Source organism: Triticum aestivum, chromosome 1A (genome assembly GCF_018294505.1).
Source record: "Triticum aestivum cultivar Chinese Spring chromosome 1A, IWGSC CS RefSeq v2.1, whole genome shotgun sequence".
NCBI lineage: Eukaryota > Viridiplantae > Streptophyta > Magnoliopsida > Poales > Poaceae > Triticum > Triticum aestivum.
In genome coordinates, this window is record NC_057794.1 from 419,844,094 (window position 1) to 419,859,398 (window position 15,305).

At 42.9% G+C, this 15,305-nt stretch overlaps 1 protein-coding gene and 1 long non-coding RNA gene across 10 annotated transcripts; both read right to left on the minus strand.

The window, feature by feature from the left end:
• Window positions 1-798: 798 nt before the first annotated feature.
• On the minus strand, window positions 799-8,203 carry LOC123053740 (protein BONZAI 3). Of its 4 annotated transcripts, none has more exons than XM_044477288.1 (16): window positions 7,892-8,193; window positions 6,450-6,497; window positions 5,488-5,633; window positions 5,358-5,406; window positions 4,487-4,543; window positions 4,171-4,341; window positions 3,961-4,095; window positions 3,791-3,852; window positions 3,622-3,709; window positions 3,430-3,541; window positions 3,263-3,339; window positions 3,051-3,188; window positions 2,262-2,426; window positions 2,071-2,184; window positions 1,612-1,708; window positions 799-1,503 (listed from the first exon to the last, which is right to left on the minus strand). In XM_044477288.1, exons 1-16 carry the CDS (start codon window positions 8,057-8,059, stop codon window positions 1,361-1,363), a joined length of 1,770 nt encoding a protein of 589 aa, XP_044333223.1. In that variant the 5' UTR covers window positions 8,060-8,193; the 3' UTR covers window positions 799-1,360. The 4 variants fall into 4 exon arrangements, with proteins under 4 accessions (XP_044333223.1, XP_044333215.1, XP_044333239.1 ...); XM_044477280.1 differs by having other exon boundaries at window positions 799-1,506; window positions 7,892-8,191; XM_044477304.1 differs by lacking the exon at window positions 4,487-4,543 and having other exon boundaries at window positions 7,892-8,203.
• Window positions 8,204-9,051: 848 nt separating this feature from the next.
• Window positions 9,052-12,226, minus strand: LOC123053760 (uncharacterized). 6 transcript variants are annotated; one of them, XR_006425805.1, is made up of 3 exons: window positions 11,811-12,226; window positions 11,335-11,722; window positions 9,052-10,840 (listed from the first exon to the last, which is right to left on the minus strand). It is a non-coding gene; the product is annotated as an uncharacterized lncRNA (long non-coding RNA). The 6 variants fall into 6 exon arrangements; XR_006425807.1 differs by having other exon boundaries at window positions 9,052-10,572; window positions 10,697-10,840; window positions 11,335-12,226; XR_006425808.1 differs by having other exon boundaries at window positions 9,052-9,591; window positions 10,041-10,840; window positions 11,335-12,226.
• Between the last annotated feature and the right edge of the window lie 3,079 nt (window positions 12,227-15,305).

Consider the following 15,305-nt stretch of genomic DNA (forward strand, 5'->3'; position numbering starts at 1 on the left):
AGAGAGAGAGATATACTACTCCGGCGGGCGCGGCGGGCGCGGCGGGACAAAGACAGGGCGGCGGGCGGGCATGGATCGGCTGGCGCCTCGCGGGCTCACCGGTAATTGTTCCGGACTGCGGAGTACCAGCATGTGCCCGCCAGCGCTAGGCTGGCGTCCAGTGCGGCCACATGCCGCATGCCATGCCATGCCGGTTGGCCAGCAACTAGTGCTAGCCATAGCAGGCACGGTCAACTCATAACCACCACCACCACCGATTTGATGCTGCCACATTCCGTTCTGCAGCACCCGCTTAATTAATTATACTATGATTAATTAGCCCACTCTGTTTTTTTTCTTTCTCGGAAGCAATCACTTTTATCGCAGTTGTGTGCTCTTTTGTTGTCTTAGAGAAATAGCGAGATCGTTGGACCTCCGCCCACGTTAGGATACGACGGCACGGCTCATTTCCCGCGTTATCATCTCCGCCCGGCCCTACCAGAAACCAAGAGCTTTGTTGCATATAATTGGTTTTTGTTTCATCGCTAAGGAAAGGAGAGAGGTTTTTAAAATGTTGAGTTAAGTCGACAAATTTATTCGCAGTCAGACAAATTTCACTCCTTCATTGTCTCCAGCCACATGCGACTACTGGATACCCAATGCCAACCCATTGAAAAAATTGCATGACATAGATGACAGTACTAACCTTAAGAAAGGATTATTGACTCCAGAATTGATCGAGTGTGCTACGAGCATGCAAGATTTCATGGACAAATGGTATTTTAGGAGAAAAAGTAAAACCGGCCTTATATCTCTCCCTGAGACCAAGAGGAATTTCATTGAATAAAATGATTTCTTGTTCCACCAAGGAAAAGATAGAATATCATCAGACAAAAGAAACGAGTCTTGGATACATTATACACGTCTCTGCTTAACAAATGTGATACTAAGCCTCCTGGAATTTTTTTCCTTCATCTTCTACAGCAACAGCCAACAGGCGACCATTGATTGCCGACCCATGAATTGCATACCATAGATGATAACAACGATAAGCAAAACCTTAAGCAAATGTACACAATAACAAGATGGGTCGCCTAGGAGATAACTCCTTGTCGGTGACAAAGTGGCCAACATAGCAGCAGTTCAGCGAGAAAAATCACTAGGAGCTATCTCATTTTTCAATTTTCATACGTAGTGTTTGCAGCGACGTTCTAAACCTGGGCGGAAAAGTTATCTACGGGGTTCAGTACCTAACGTAGGATGTGGAGAGCAGAGGCGACGGGAGTTAGTCAGACAGATAGACGGCAGAATCTATACAATTGCCAGCTGGTACATACGCGCAGACCAGCTTGTGTGGGGTGGCGGGCCCGGCGGGGTTCCTTCACAGCTGGGGAGGAGGGGGGTAGGCTGGCGGCGCCGAGGCATGCTGGGGCGGTCGCGGCTTGATGTCCCGGGTGCGCATGTACTCCAGGAACTGCCCAGGCAGCTCCTCCAGCAGGCTCTGGACAACGGTGACCTGCCCACCTGCTGATAAAAATCGTCGTCGATCGGTCACTCTTGTTTTCAGCGGTGGTACTATGTGCAAAGAGCTGGAGTAAGTTGATGGTGACAGAATGCGAAACCGATGCTGACCTTGGACTTCCCTCATGGGGACGAACTGGACTATGTCACGCGTTGCAACCCTGCCTGTTGAGCTTTCAAGCCGCTTACCGAAGTCCGCATCCAGGATCTGACAAAGCCAAAGAAAATTGCCAGATAAGATGTTACTGCTACTTCGTGTTGCGGTGACAAAAATAAAGATCACAGAGCAGCATGTTCCGGTCCCGGCGGCCTTTGTTTATCAGGCAAACTGCATGTGATAACTAGAGCAAACTTTCTGGTAGGTGCAAGTGCATGCCTGCGGCTTCGTTGGACGCATGGCACTACAGATGCAATTAACAAGTGCAGCGACAAACTGCCGGGCCAAAACTAAAGCTACTAAGAAATAGCCAGATGCCAAGGCATGACAGCATGCAGCTCATTCAAGACCGAGATGGCAAGAAAAATGTTCAGGGGATGAAATATTTATCACATATTCAGTAAATGATTTACCCTCATTTGAGTGAAATCAGCATTCCCTACTCCCACGATGAGAATCGACAACGGCAAATCTGATGCCCTTACAATAGAATCTTTTGTTTCTTGCTGGTCAGTGATAACTCCATCCTGCATACAATGCTCAGGTAAAATTTTTGAACAGAGGTCACATGACAGATTCCTGTTGGATATATATGGTTACATACCGTGATAATGAGCAGGACAAAATATTTGTTGTTTCCATATTGCACAGAATGGCTGGCAATTTCTGCAGCTTTGCTGATCACTGGCCCAAACAAGGTTGGCCCCGCGAGAGAAACGCTGTAAAGAGTAGAAGAGTATGCTGACATGATGCCTTCAACTCCAACTACCTGTGATAGGAACAGAAAAATCTCTAAACATCAACTGCGGTCTAAGAAATCTAGGTGCCATCAGCCGGTAAATATAAAAGATCTGAAAAACTGATCTAAGCAATATAATACAATCAAGTATTCTATAGGCTGCTTTTATTTTTTGCTAACATTCAGCAACATTTCAGGAACAATACCACACATCATTTGTAGCACTATATTTGCCGTGCCAATAGGTGACATCTACTAAATATAAGTAATTAAAGAGGATGAGACAGGGAAGTATGATAAAGCCATATCACTATTTTGTAACTAATGAGATTCATGAGTCCAACAGGAATCTAATTTCTTAGTCATTAATATCTGCACACTAACATTTGTAAGGAAGCCAAAAGCAGGAGATGCAGCTGAACAGAATTTGGTTTGCAGCACTACATTCTCATGTGTGAAGCATTAGTTGTTCAGTTAATACTACTGCAAAAGCAAGACAAGGAAACAAACAAAGCCCATAGCTCAAAAAGTTTAGTCTTATGATACACAAATGTCCGAGAGTTGGTTTATAGGGGAATGTTTCTTTTTGATATCATCCATTGTCAAAAACTAATTAAATAAAATTGGCAGTAGCTCATCAGGCATTAATCTCACCTCACAGTCATTGGTGCTTGCATTCAAGTTGAAACAGTGGGATACAGATCCTCGTGGTATCTTTGCACCAAAACCCCATGCAGGGAATCGTCTATCATTGTCATAAAACTGTAGAACTTCGCTTACCCCTAGAATTGCCTGGTACATCAAATGGTTCAATAAGAAGGCTTTCAGTTTAAAGAATATCCTAGCAACGTCAGAAAATTCCCAACCTGCTGGTATGAGTTTGGTCTGCCAGAGGGGTCAATGTAGTGCAAAGATTGTGGTACACGGGGGTCACCATTTGATGCTGGAAACACATGGAATAATAACCACACATAAGCCACAGATGATTGACAGAGCTACAGATAAATCATTGAAGCTCACAATTAAAACTAACCAGTAAAATCTACAGCCACCATAAAATTGAGCTCAAACCCGCTGGAAATATAGTCCAAGAAAGTATGTTGAACTTTTTCCTGGAACTTATCCAAGAACAGCTGTCCTTTCAACTGAACACAGATTGGTTACGTCGAGAGGTTAGATGGAGTAATTTTTTGTTAATTATTGTGTCAAATAGTTGAAACCTAACCTTCTTTTGTCCCTTATGGCTGTAAAAATTTGCTCCAGCCTTTGAGTTATATAGATTTTCAAGCTGAGCGATAGTTGTCTGGAGAGCCCTATTTGTCAGAAAAATAAAAAAACAATTAATATCGGGATCAATGACAAAAGATGCCAGAATACTTCCTCACCCAACCTACCCAATAAGTTCATGGTTGCCGCTGGCATCAAAATCAAAACACTCAACTAGCAGTGGGTCATCCTGAAATAAAGTCACATATTAGAAGAAAAAAATTAGATTAACCTTGAATTACACATGTGTTAAACAAGTCCGACAGAAAAATTCATATACTAGAAAAATGTTACTTGCCTTGCTACTGTACTGCTGTGATGTCAGTGTTATAGGCCTCCAAACAGGGTTTAAATTGTTCTTGATCACCTCTGTTTTACATATAGGAATGGCAACAGCACTTTCTGACAGTCTTGATACTCTCAAGAAAGGATCCTGCACAATAAAAACCATTTATTTAGAACTGCAATTAATTTGCCACCTTATAACTACCAAGGAAGTTATCCATACACTTTTGGAGAACGTGTCTTTGTTATCCAAGTTCAGGCAGTGGAATTGCATATCAACTGCCATCCTTGATGAAGCAGTTTCTTCGGCATGTACTGTCACTGTGCCCTGAAGGGCATGTCCAGAACCATTTCGGAGGTTCAAAGTCAGGCTATGGTTGAACTTTGTGACTATCTGTGAAAAGAGCAAAGGGGTGCAAAATAAATATCAAGAGAGTGCATTTGTGTGTCTCTCTTCTTCATTTGCATTTATTTAGAGAAATTATATACTGCAGCTGGATTATGCATTGTACTGTATCATCTAACTGATTTTGCACAACCTCAGATAAATTGCAGAATGCTTCCCCTAGAAAATCTTGCTGAGCCAAGTTCAACATCTGCATAATACAAATGACTCAGGCTTCTATAGTTGCATATAGAAGTAATAGACTACAAATTCTAAGCAGGCTATAATGTTGCTGCCTTGTGTGAGTCACTGAAGGTAAAAGATAGCCCACAGCAAACTTATAATTATTTTTCTGTGCAATGAAACTGTTAAGACAACTCTACCATCACCTCATCACCCAGATTATTTTGACCAAATATTGACAACTGTGAAAATTCTGCCGCTTGTTTTGAGCACTCATTGACTGTATGTGCACAATATTTATGTAAATTTTCATACCTTCCATCTTTTGACCCGATGTTACATTATGCAGGGGCGAAAAAAATGAGCAAAAAAACAACAGCTAGCATGCTACATGTGTGAGGAAAAAAGAATGAGGCCCTAAACATGTAATCTGGCTACTGTATATCTAACACAGTTACTGCGTCCATTAGTTTAGGAGGGTTAACTCTTTGATGAGCAAACATGCATCATCCTGTAGTACTTTTTGGTAGAAAACATTGTACTGAAGTTCTTCACCACTTTACTTGGCACCTTCACTATGTTTTAACATATTGTCCCTTTTCTCCTGCATGACTGCCTTGTCTTGTACTGACCACAAACCTCTTTTAAAAAATTATTATTTTATATTAGCAGGAAAGGTTATAGAAAATTGACACACTAAATGTAGCCATAAGAAAATAACAAAGAACAGTGAAATACAAACAAGAAAGCATGTCTTGATTTGAAGCATGGCTACACAGATATTAAGTACTCAAACTGAATTTGGGTGAAGCAAAAACATGAATTAAGGGCACAGAATATACCTTCAGTGGTGTGTTATGGTACTTTGTGTCAACGTCATATATCCTGAACCTATCATGAGCCCAAAAAGAGGTAGCAGTAAGTATGAGCTTTCTACAAGTAATCAGTATGTATATAGTTTTATAAACTTACACGAGCGGTTGCACAATCTCAAATTGGTAATTTATCATAGCTTTTGTGATCCACAATGGTTCCAGTGAATTCAATATCACTTCAGTGCGGCCGATCTCTTCTAGCCTTCCATCCATTTTTGTGTAAACCACCAACATAGGATCACTCTGCACCAAGCAGAGTTATAGCTGAGGAGGATACATACACATACACAAGAAAAACAACTAAACAGAATTAAGCACCATAATTTTCTGTTACACACTTTGTTGTAAAAGATTTTGTACACTACAATGAAAATTTTGACAGTAGGATGCATGTTTCTAGTGTAGCTGGTGCAAGGGAAACATACTCAAACATAATGATTGAATATGAATAGATTGGCAATGCAATGATCTTTGATGTACAAACAGATATCAAAATAAACTGAAAAAGACAGCAGTATATCTTGAAAATGAGCATGCCACTTTCCGGGATGGTGGTTTCATGTTTCAGCTATTCGAAATGTAAGCCTTCTTGTTGTTGGCTAAAACTGAATATTAGCTTGCATTGTTGTTCTTTACATATAACTTATAGGGCCAAAATAGAAATTTATTTCTGTTTTCCTTATGTATCACAACTTTGATCATAGAACTACAAGGAGAATCAATGCCAATTTAAAACTTCAAATATTGTTCATGTACACTTATTTTGGCCCTAGAAAAGGTGAAAACAGTACAATAAGAGGGTAAACAAATGGCATGTGGATACAGAATCACAATTCTGCACCTGTTCATACATAATAACATATAGTTTTCTTTGTTTTAAACTTGACATTTTTTAGCAAAAAGCCAAAGGATATCCAACATTGAGCAGCATCTACTTCAGTTCCAACAGAGTTTAACTTCACTTTTTAAGTTAGGGTACAGTAAGATGCACTACAGGAAAGGGAATATAAATATACGTACAGATCGAAATGCATGGAAGAACTGGATGGTAGTTTTTACCTTAGAAAGAGCATCCATATTTCTCAACTTGGAAGCTGAAAAGGATAGCTGCAATGCAGGAAGATTGCGACATGTCAATCAAGGCAGATCATATTGACATCCACTATCCGCTAGTTTATTTTATTTTTCGAATTTTTACTATTGGCTAGTTGAGAACATATTAGCACGCAGCACCGACGTACACCGAACTGGTTCTACATTATCGCTGGCTGGAACATATCCAAGCATATGGTATCCTTGAACATGCATTGGAAACATTATAAACATTCTAACAGATGAACTCTAAAATACTCCCTCCGTTCCAAAATAGATGACCCAACTTTGCACTAAAGTTAGTATAAAGTTGAGTCATCTATTTTGGAACGGAGGGAGTATGAAACAAGAGACCACACATTTCTTGTACCCATTGTCACAAATCATGATACATAGGTGGCGCACAACTCACTGCAAGCACATCCTTAGATCCTTGAGAATTCGAAGACATGGTATTATATTGTCTGAACAACTTCTTTTAATTGAAATAGATTGAGTAAATCTTCATAAAATAAAATAAATTGTTTGGTACTATGTAGGACATAAAGTTCATCGTCCAGTGTGTGAACGTTAGTGCGACTCTCTGCACAACATGGTTCCATTTTTAAAGCAAACGATTGGTGTCCACCACCCACTCCAACCTAAAGTATATTTAATCATTCCTGATCCACTTCCAGAAAATACTACAGCGTCAAAAATATTAATCAATATTAAAAAAATGTTTTCCAGAGACCAGTCCATCAAATTATATGCGATCACCAATTGAGGAACCGCATGCGGAAACTGAAAAACAGCACTTCGTCACTTTCGTCAGGATCTTATTTGTGCACAAGCAGGTCACCAAGAACTCGTATGCCATTTTGTAAATAAAAACTGTAACGAATATAATTGCACGCATGCAGTTGATGCAAAAAAAAAATCAGAGCCGAGCGCTGGCATTTCACAAAACCCGCCTCAAACCCAAACTCTCGAGTAAAAGCCCCCTAAATTTGCGCGCATTAAAAAATTGGCGCAAAGCGAGGCGCGCTTGCAGATAAAAAATGTGGGATCCAATCATCCAAACCAAAACCAAAGCGACAATTGCAATGCCGAGAGGTCTGGTCTTTGGTGGCAATAATCGAAACATCTGTACGCTGTGACAGAGAAGCGCATCTACGAAAATAAACAAACAATGGCACCCGAAATCCACCTCATTTGACAGCGAAAGCCCACCAAATTCCGGTCGCCGTAGCCGATCGCGATCCGCGACGGCCCCCAAATTCCTTCCCACCCCAAAAACCCGCGCTCGAATGGTGACCACGAATCAGCGAAGCATACCATTCTGGGAAAGTCTCCGCGGCTAGCGAGCAGGGCTGGACTGGACACTAGCTAGGGTTTCCCGTGGAGGGGAGGGGAGCGAGGGAGCGTACCTCGAGAGGGGTGTAGAGGCGCAGCGCCTGGCCCTGGAAGAAGTGGTCGACCGCCTCGTTGGGCCCGCCCTGGCCCTGGCACTGCCCCGCCGCCGCCGTCGCCCCCCTCGCGCCCCCGCCGACGGCCTCCATGCCGCCGCGGACGTCGCCGGAGAAGCACCCTCCCATCCCTGATCTCGGCCCTGGAGCCGCCGGGGAAGTTTGAAACGGGTGGACTTCTTTTTGAAACGAGTGGACTTGATTGAGAGGCGGAGAGAGAGAGCTTGTCCGTTCGCAGATCCCGCTCCGGGCTCGGTGCGGAGGGATATTTGTAGTAGGCGTTTTCGCTCAACGCGCACGAACGCACAGGAGTCGAGAGGGCACGACGCCGGTCGAAGTGGCCCACGCGGCTGTTCCGTTTTTGGAAACCACGAGCTGCCGTGAGTTGCCTGATGATTTTCGAAAGGAAAAAAGGTCCTATATTTCTTCGGCCATTTGTTATTCACGCGGCAGCGCGGGACAGGGGAAAAGACCGGGAACCAAATCTGAGATCGCCGCGATATTTCGTGGAGCAAACGGGACCTCATACTACGCGGTAGCTGATTGATTGGCCGGATGAAACGATCCGAGCACATTCGGGCCGGGGGCATCATCCCGCGTTACCGATGCCCTTTTTTTTTTGTTAACCAATGCCGTGTAGCCGTGCACATTCTCGCTAATTCCCCCGCACAAAATGTAATAATCAGGAATTTCTTGACCGTCAAAAAACTTAAAGAGGTACTCCCTCTGTAAACTAATATAAGAGCGTTTGGATCACTAAAATAGTGATCTAAACACTCTTATATTAGTTTACGGAGGGAGTAGCAGTCAAGAATGGTCCATTGTGCATTATTATCATCCATACAAATGGCCCATCGCGCATCGATTACCATCGCGAACCAGCGTTTGCTTCCGATACGTGGGATTTCTCTTGTCTCGAAGCGACACTTCACCAATGCCACACGTCTCGTCAAACCGGGTTCCTGGATCATGTGTCGCCTGTGTTGGGACAACTAGATAATACCCCGCGCGTTGCTGCGGGACATTTGTGTAGGACACCATTAGTAGGTTAACTTGTACCTTATTATTTTTCTAAGCGTGGAAGCATGAGGCATGTCAAATGAAAGGTAAGTACTGTCAAATGAAAACCAAATACTGACTAATAATTATTAGTAACTATTATTATTATACAATAAAAATTCCCATAGGATTTCCATGTCTGACAAACATGTGGAACTACAGCCGTAATTTGGCCAATAGAGAGCAACTAATCTTCATACAATATCATCAGATATAACTATATACAACAAATGGACATATGAAGGTTCTGGTAGCCTTAAACACTACATGTACATGCATGCTTGACAGATCTACATGCATCCTTGCTTTAAGCTTTTTCTCAAGGTTCTGCTAGCCTTAAAAGCTATGTACATCGTGCAAAAAAATATGCACTTGACAGCTCCCTTGCTCCAAGCTTTCTCTGACAGTATGATTATTTATAGGCTATATGGCCTATTTTAAATGTCAGATAAGTGAACAAAAAAATTGGTAGATAGGTACAGGAGGGAAAAAGAGGTACAACCACAAATTTAGCAGGGGAATCCTTGGTTCAACTCACTTGGTAGTGTATTCAGCAGACTTGGAACAAATTGTTTGCAAGATATATATGTTCTCCAGTTTTCCTAATAGGCAAGGAATGATGGCTGACAATATTAATACTCGTACTAAAGAAGAAACATGCATTAGTAACATAAGTAAACTGAGAGAAAGTGAAAACCACATGATCTTGGTACAACCCTCAAGATGATAGTTGGGTTCAACATGTTATTGGACAATGTCACGTCTTTAAACATCCAGAATATTTACCCCGCGCAAATTCATTACTTACCTTCTTGTTTAAGCCATTATGCATTCCCTAGACATTCGAATAATCCAAATCTATCCAACAATAGAGCAGTTGTTGCGGGATCAAAGTAGTTTCTTACCAAGGAAGTCATTTAAAGTTATGCACCAATGATAATGAAAGAAATAATATACCATGCTATATTTATTCTCAAAAGGAAACATTTAAATGTTTTAGTTTCTATCCAAGAAAGAAAGATAGAAGAAGCAGGATTGGGCATAGACCTACCAGATTGTATGATGGCCATCGGCCGTTCAGTCCTGTCATTCTTTGCAACCACGCCGCTTCATGGGCTGAGAGTCATTAAGATTGCTTCCATGACATGCAACCGTTGTATGAGAAACTCTAATGCTTTTGAGGCCCTACCAAAATGACTAAAATTCAGATCCTAGCATATATTTATTTTATTGATTTACAACACTGGATGAAGGTGAAATTTGGTGGTCATTAGCATATATTGTGAATGTCCCGGTGCGCATGTTGTTGATTCTTGGCTATGATGAAAAGAAGAGGAGGATGGCATTAGTGATAAAGATGTCAGTGGGTTCAAAATATATAAATAGTGAGAGGAATAAGTTGTTACCAAGGACATACAAAATTTTCAGATTTGAGTAGTAGACCAACAGGGAGTGTACATACCAAATCTTGCAGAATAGTTCTAGAGACCACGATTCAAGCGAAGGAATCCTATAGGCAATAATGATGTAGGAAACTGTTGTCAGGCCAAAATGTGACAGCCATAAAAGCCACAAACAGCATACTGAAACAGTTGACGAAAATCTAATCAGTGTGTTGAACACGTTAAGACGATCATCTATGAAAAAAGAGGATCACATGTTGATAAACATAAACTGCCCAACTTATAATTCCATGTGTAGATATACCTGGCAATCAAATTACTTGCCTCTATAGACTTGGTTGAAATGCTGCAATATTTACAGCTGACTAACAACCATGTGCAGAAACTTCACCCACTTTAGTATTAAATTTTGGCTAATAATTGATGTGCATGCCAGCAAGCAAGGATCCTGAAAAGTCAAAAAAGAAACTCAGGCATATTTTACCAATCCACCAGATGCTTATGTTGAACCTTGAAACACAGGACAATAAAAGTTGTAACCATTAGATCTGAAGGTAATACAATAATAAATAAAATGTATCATCGAGGGAACTGATACATGGAGAATCATAAGAAGTAGCCACCCCAAGTCTAAATGAGATATACAGGAATCTTAAGAACTGTGTGTTTTCAATGAATCCAACATGATAAAGATTTGTAGGTGTATGTGCAAATCAATAAAAATAATGTTCAGATTTGGGTGCATGCATTCACTCGAGTCAATGGAATTCAGAGGAATGCAAAAAATTTATGTACATGGTTCCATAGCAGTGGATGTATTCACTCATGTATGAACAAAGCAACAAACGTATGAGAAATGGCATCTTATATACCTAGATCAGTGGCAAACCAGCAAGACAATAGATGAGGATTGGAGTCGGCGAGAGTGTAATCTGGACTAACCTGGTACATTAGAGATTTGTCCCACACGCCCCCATGGTAACCTGCTTCTCTTTCCCTCACAGCTGCCACACGCCCTGTCCTTCTCGCCCCCCTCGGATCCGTCGAGCAGCGGCAGGTGCAAGGAGCCGAGCAGTGGCTGTTGGGCGCAGTGCTAGCGGCCACCGATTTGGCGTGGATGGCAGCCTTGGAGCCGGCGACTTGAACAGGTGGAAGATTTCTTAGGTGAACCAAGAAGATGGGGCCGGGAGGCCGGACTGGTTGGCAATTAAAAGAGGAAGTGGAAGAGGAAGGGGAAGAGGAAGAGAAAGAGGAAGTGGAAGAGGAAGAGAAAGGTGGAGCCAGTGCAAGGGGGATTGCAGTGCAGGGGTTCAACCCATGAGCTGCAGATCTGGCCATCCTTATATACCTAGATCAGTGGCAAACCAGCAAGACAATAGATGAGGATTGGAATCGGCGAGAGTGTAATCTGGACTAACCTGGTACATTAGAGATTTGTCCCACACGCCCCCATGGTAACCTGCTTCTCTTTCCCTCACAGCTGCCACACGCCTTGTCCTTCTCGCCCCCCTCGGATCCGTCGAGCAGCGGCAGGTGCAACGAGTCGAGCAGTGGCTGTTGGGCGCAGTGCTAGCGGCCACCGATTTGGCGTGGATGGCAGCCTTGGAGTCGGCGACTTGAACAGGTGGAAGATTTCTTAGGTGAACCAAGAAGATGGGGCCGGGAGGCTGGACTGGTTGGCAATTAAAAGAGGAGGTGGAAGAGGAAGGGGAAAAGGAAGAGAAAGAGGAAGTGGAAGAGGAAGAGAAAGGTGGAGCCAGTGCAAGGGGGATTGCAGTGCAGGGGTTCAACCCATAAGCTGCAGATCTGGCCATCCGTGGTCCGCGGTGGAAGAATCGGACTTGGATACAAGGGACTATTTTTAGTCTGACTAAAAATAGTTTTTTTTAGAGGCTAAAGTTCCAAGCACCCCTGACTAAAGAGAGGCTAGGACTAGTCTTGAGGCTAAAATCTTTTAGTCATGGGAAACCTACTAAAATATGTATTAGCTCTCTCTCTCCTCATTTAATTCCTCTCCTTAGTTCTGGATTGGAGGGTTTGGAGGATAATAAATGCTCAATAACTAGATTTTAGTCTTTTTAGTACTTGGATCCAAGCATGGGTGAGACTAGCAAGTTTTAGTCCCACTACTTTTAGTCATGGGACTAAAACGTATCCAAGCATGCTCTAAGGAGGTGGCTGACAACCGGCGAGGGAGTCTCGCGGCTAGAGGAGGAGGAGTCGGAGTAGAAAAAATCACAGGATTCTCCTGGTCTGACCAGAGCGTGGCCACGTGGGGAATGATTGAGACAGATTTTTTTTTCCGAGTAAATGACCTCTGGAGGTGGGCTGTGTGGGACTTCATGATGTGTGACGTGGCTAGTTGTGATTGGATGCTGACGTGTCTACTTTGCATGTTGAGATAAATCAAGTAGTGGGGGTGAACTTTTTAAGTATATAGGATTACATTCTAAATGCTAAATCATTATTAAATTAGGACAATTACATTCGAGCCGCTACTTAGGGCACCCGTTTGTTTTGCCCCTATCTTAAAAAGAACCAGGTCTTGTCCAAGCACGTTGGGTCCCTTTATGCTTGTACCATTTTGTCACGATTCCGTTCGGTCAAAGGCGTTTGACTAATAGATAGATAATTTTCTATACTGCTTTGCCACTATATATATACAGAATAAACGGCCCAACCGATACAAGGTGGTGGGGAGCACAACGACAATATCTCGCTTATAGCGAAATGGTAGGATCTCTCGCTTAAGCGTCTACAATAACGGGCTGGTCGTTAGCGTGCACTTAAAAAGAGAAATGTAGAAGAAAAAAAGGGAGCGCAGCGACTATATCTCGCCCCTAAGGATGAGGTTGGAAGGAGTTAACCACCACGCACCCCAGCCCGAAGAACACAACGGATATCAATCAGGGATACCAAACCCTTCAACGTCCTGGTCATGCCACGATCGACACTTTAATGAAATAGTGAATCATAAACCTTAACACCGATATTCTTAGTAACTAATGTTTATTAACTATTAAGATTCCATATTATAACTTCAATACCGTTGATCATACGCTTCGCATTCAGTGATCTACATGAAAGTTTTTGTTATACCACTCTTGTATACCTATCATTTTTAGACAAAACATATAGCTCGTGCAAATTACCACTTCTTAATTAAACTCTTAAAAAGATATAAGTGAGGCATGCGAGTGCAAATGATTTTGTATAAAATATAAGTACCGCCATACTCTAAAGATATAAATGAAGCACATGAGCAAACTGCTTTAACTCAAAAAATATAAGTGATGCACAAGAGGTGCTATGTCCGAGCAAACCGGCACAATTCCTCCTCCGTTGGAAGGATCGACCATGTCGCTCCACGTAATTGCAAATGTGAACGAACAAATCCTTAAACATCTTGAACTAGTGACTAAAGTACCTCTATGAAAAAGGGGTAGTGTACGAAATATTCGTGCATCAACCGTTCTCTCCGGATGAACTCACGGGCAAACACAGAACCGTCGTGCTCTGGCTTCTCCCTCTCGTGTATCGCCACTAGCATAGCATGTCCTCTTCTTCCATCAAATCAAATTCCTCATCCTACGAGGAATCGTCCACGAAAAAGGAACCACACAAGCTCATCTACAATACGGAAATCACCGTCAAACTATAACTTCATGCTCGATAAAAACTCCTGGGTTGCACGATTTTTACCTTGGAGGAATTTTCTCGAACACGTTGCATGCGAGGTGGAAGAAATCGGCCGGTGGCGGGCCAGAGTGTTGATGGGCGACACGAAGCCCGTATGGGGTGGGCGGCGACTACAGAAGGCCTTTGGATGACCACGTGATTTTCGAAAGACTTAGCTCGCGGCGACGGGCCGGCGGCGGAAACAACTGACAAACCACCGGCTCAGCGGGTTGTTATGGTCGCGCGGCCGCCCTTTTAGCTCTGGCGGCGGGCAACGGCTATCAGAAGGCGTCTGAGAGCTTCTACAACCATTATGGCCGCCAGAGCTCCAACGAATATCCGAATCGGCCGTGCTGTCGTCGGTGGGACGGAATCAAATCGACAGGTCGTCTACGGGGATAGGCGGCGGGGTCACGACAGGATCGGGGGTGGGCGGACGGGTGGTCGCGGCGGCGTTTCTAGGAAAAATCGCCATCAGCGGAGGCGGGTGGAACTTTCAGTTTCCGCGGTTGGCTGTTTGCGTGGCTGGACGTTTTATATCACCAAGCATCCGGAGATGAATTTGCATCTTCAAGTGTTGTATTCTACATCACCTGAAGGAGGTGATGTAATTTCCTGTTTACATCTATATCATTTACTGTGACAATGATTTTTAGGCCTCAAAAATATAAAAAACAGTTATTTATATATCTACATCATTTATTGGAGATGATCTAATTCAGAGAAGGAGAAAGTGGTAGTAGAACTAAGACACACATGATAATACTTGTTCGTGACACATTAATTAAGGTAGAACTGTGGTAAAAAAAGGAAAGTACTCCTAAAAAAGAGACTTTCTTTTTGAGAGACAGAAATGAGACTTGAACCTGGGTGCGGCCGCGACCAAACCTGACGAGAACCTCACGACTGCGGGCTGCGATTCGCGTCCGCTACCACGGAAAACGCTCTACTAGTAGCGCCCCACTACTACGCCGTCAAAACCGAAAGCGTCGGGCTGGCGTTGGCGGCGGAGTGGCATCCCCGTCCGTCGTCTTTTTTTTTCCCTCAAATGTGCACAAGTGTGCATATTTATTATCTATCTACTATTCTACTATCCCTATAAAAAAAAAAGAGGACGAAGAACTAAATAATCAGACCCATTCATTAACAAGATCTAATGACCTTTAATCATCCGATGTTTGACGCAAGAAACCACACATTAAGCCAAACCTATCGATTCCTAATCTGCCCGGCCG

What these genes read in the sequence shown, in the direction of transcription:
- LOC123053740 (XM_044477280.1), bottom strand. Translation starts at nt 8,059, where the DNA reads ATGGGAGGGTGCTTCTCCGGCGACGTCCGCGGCGGCATGGAGGCCGTC. An exon ending in GCCTCTACACCCCTCTCGAG is followed by an intron (nt 6,498 to 7,891) that starts GTACGCTCCCTC and finishes CCTGCATTGCAG; the next exon opens with CTATCCTTTTCAGCTTCCAA. An exon ending in GACCAAACTCATACCAGCAG is followed by an intron (nt 3,189 to 3,262) that starts GTTGGGAATTTT and finishes TTGATGTACCAG; the next exon opens with GCAATTCTAGGGGTAAGCGA.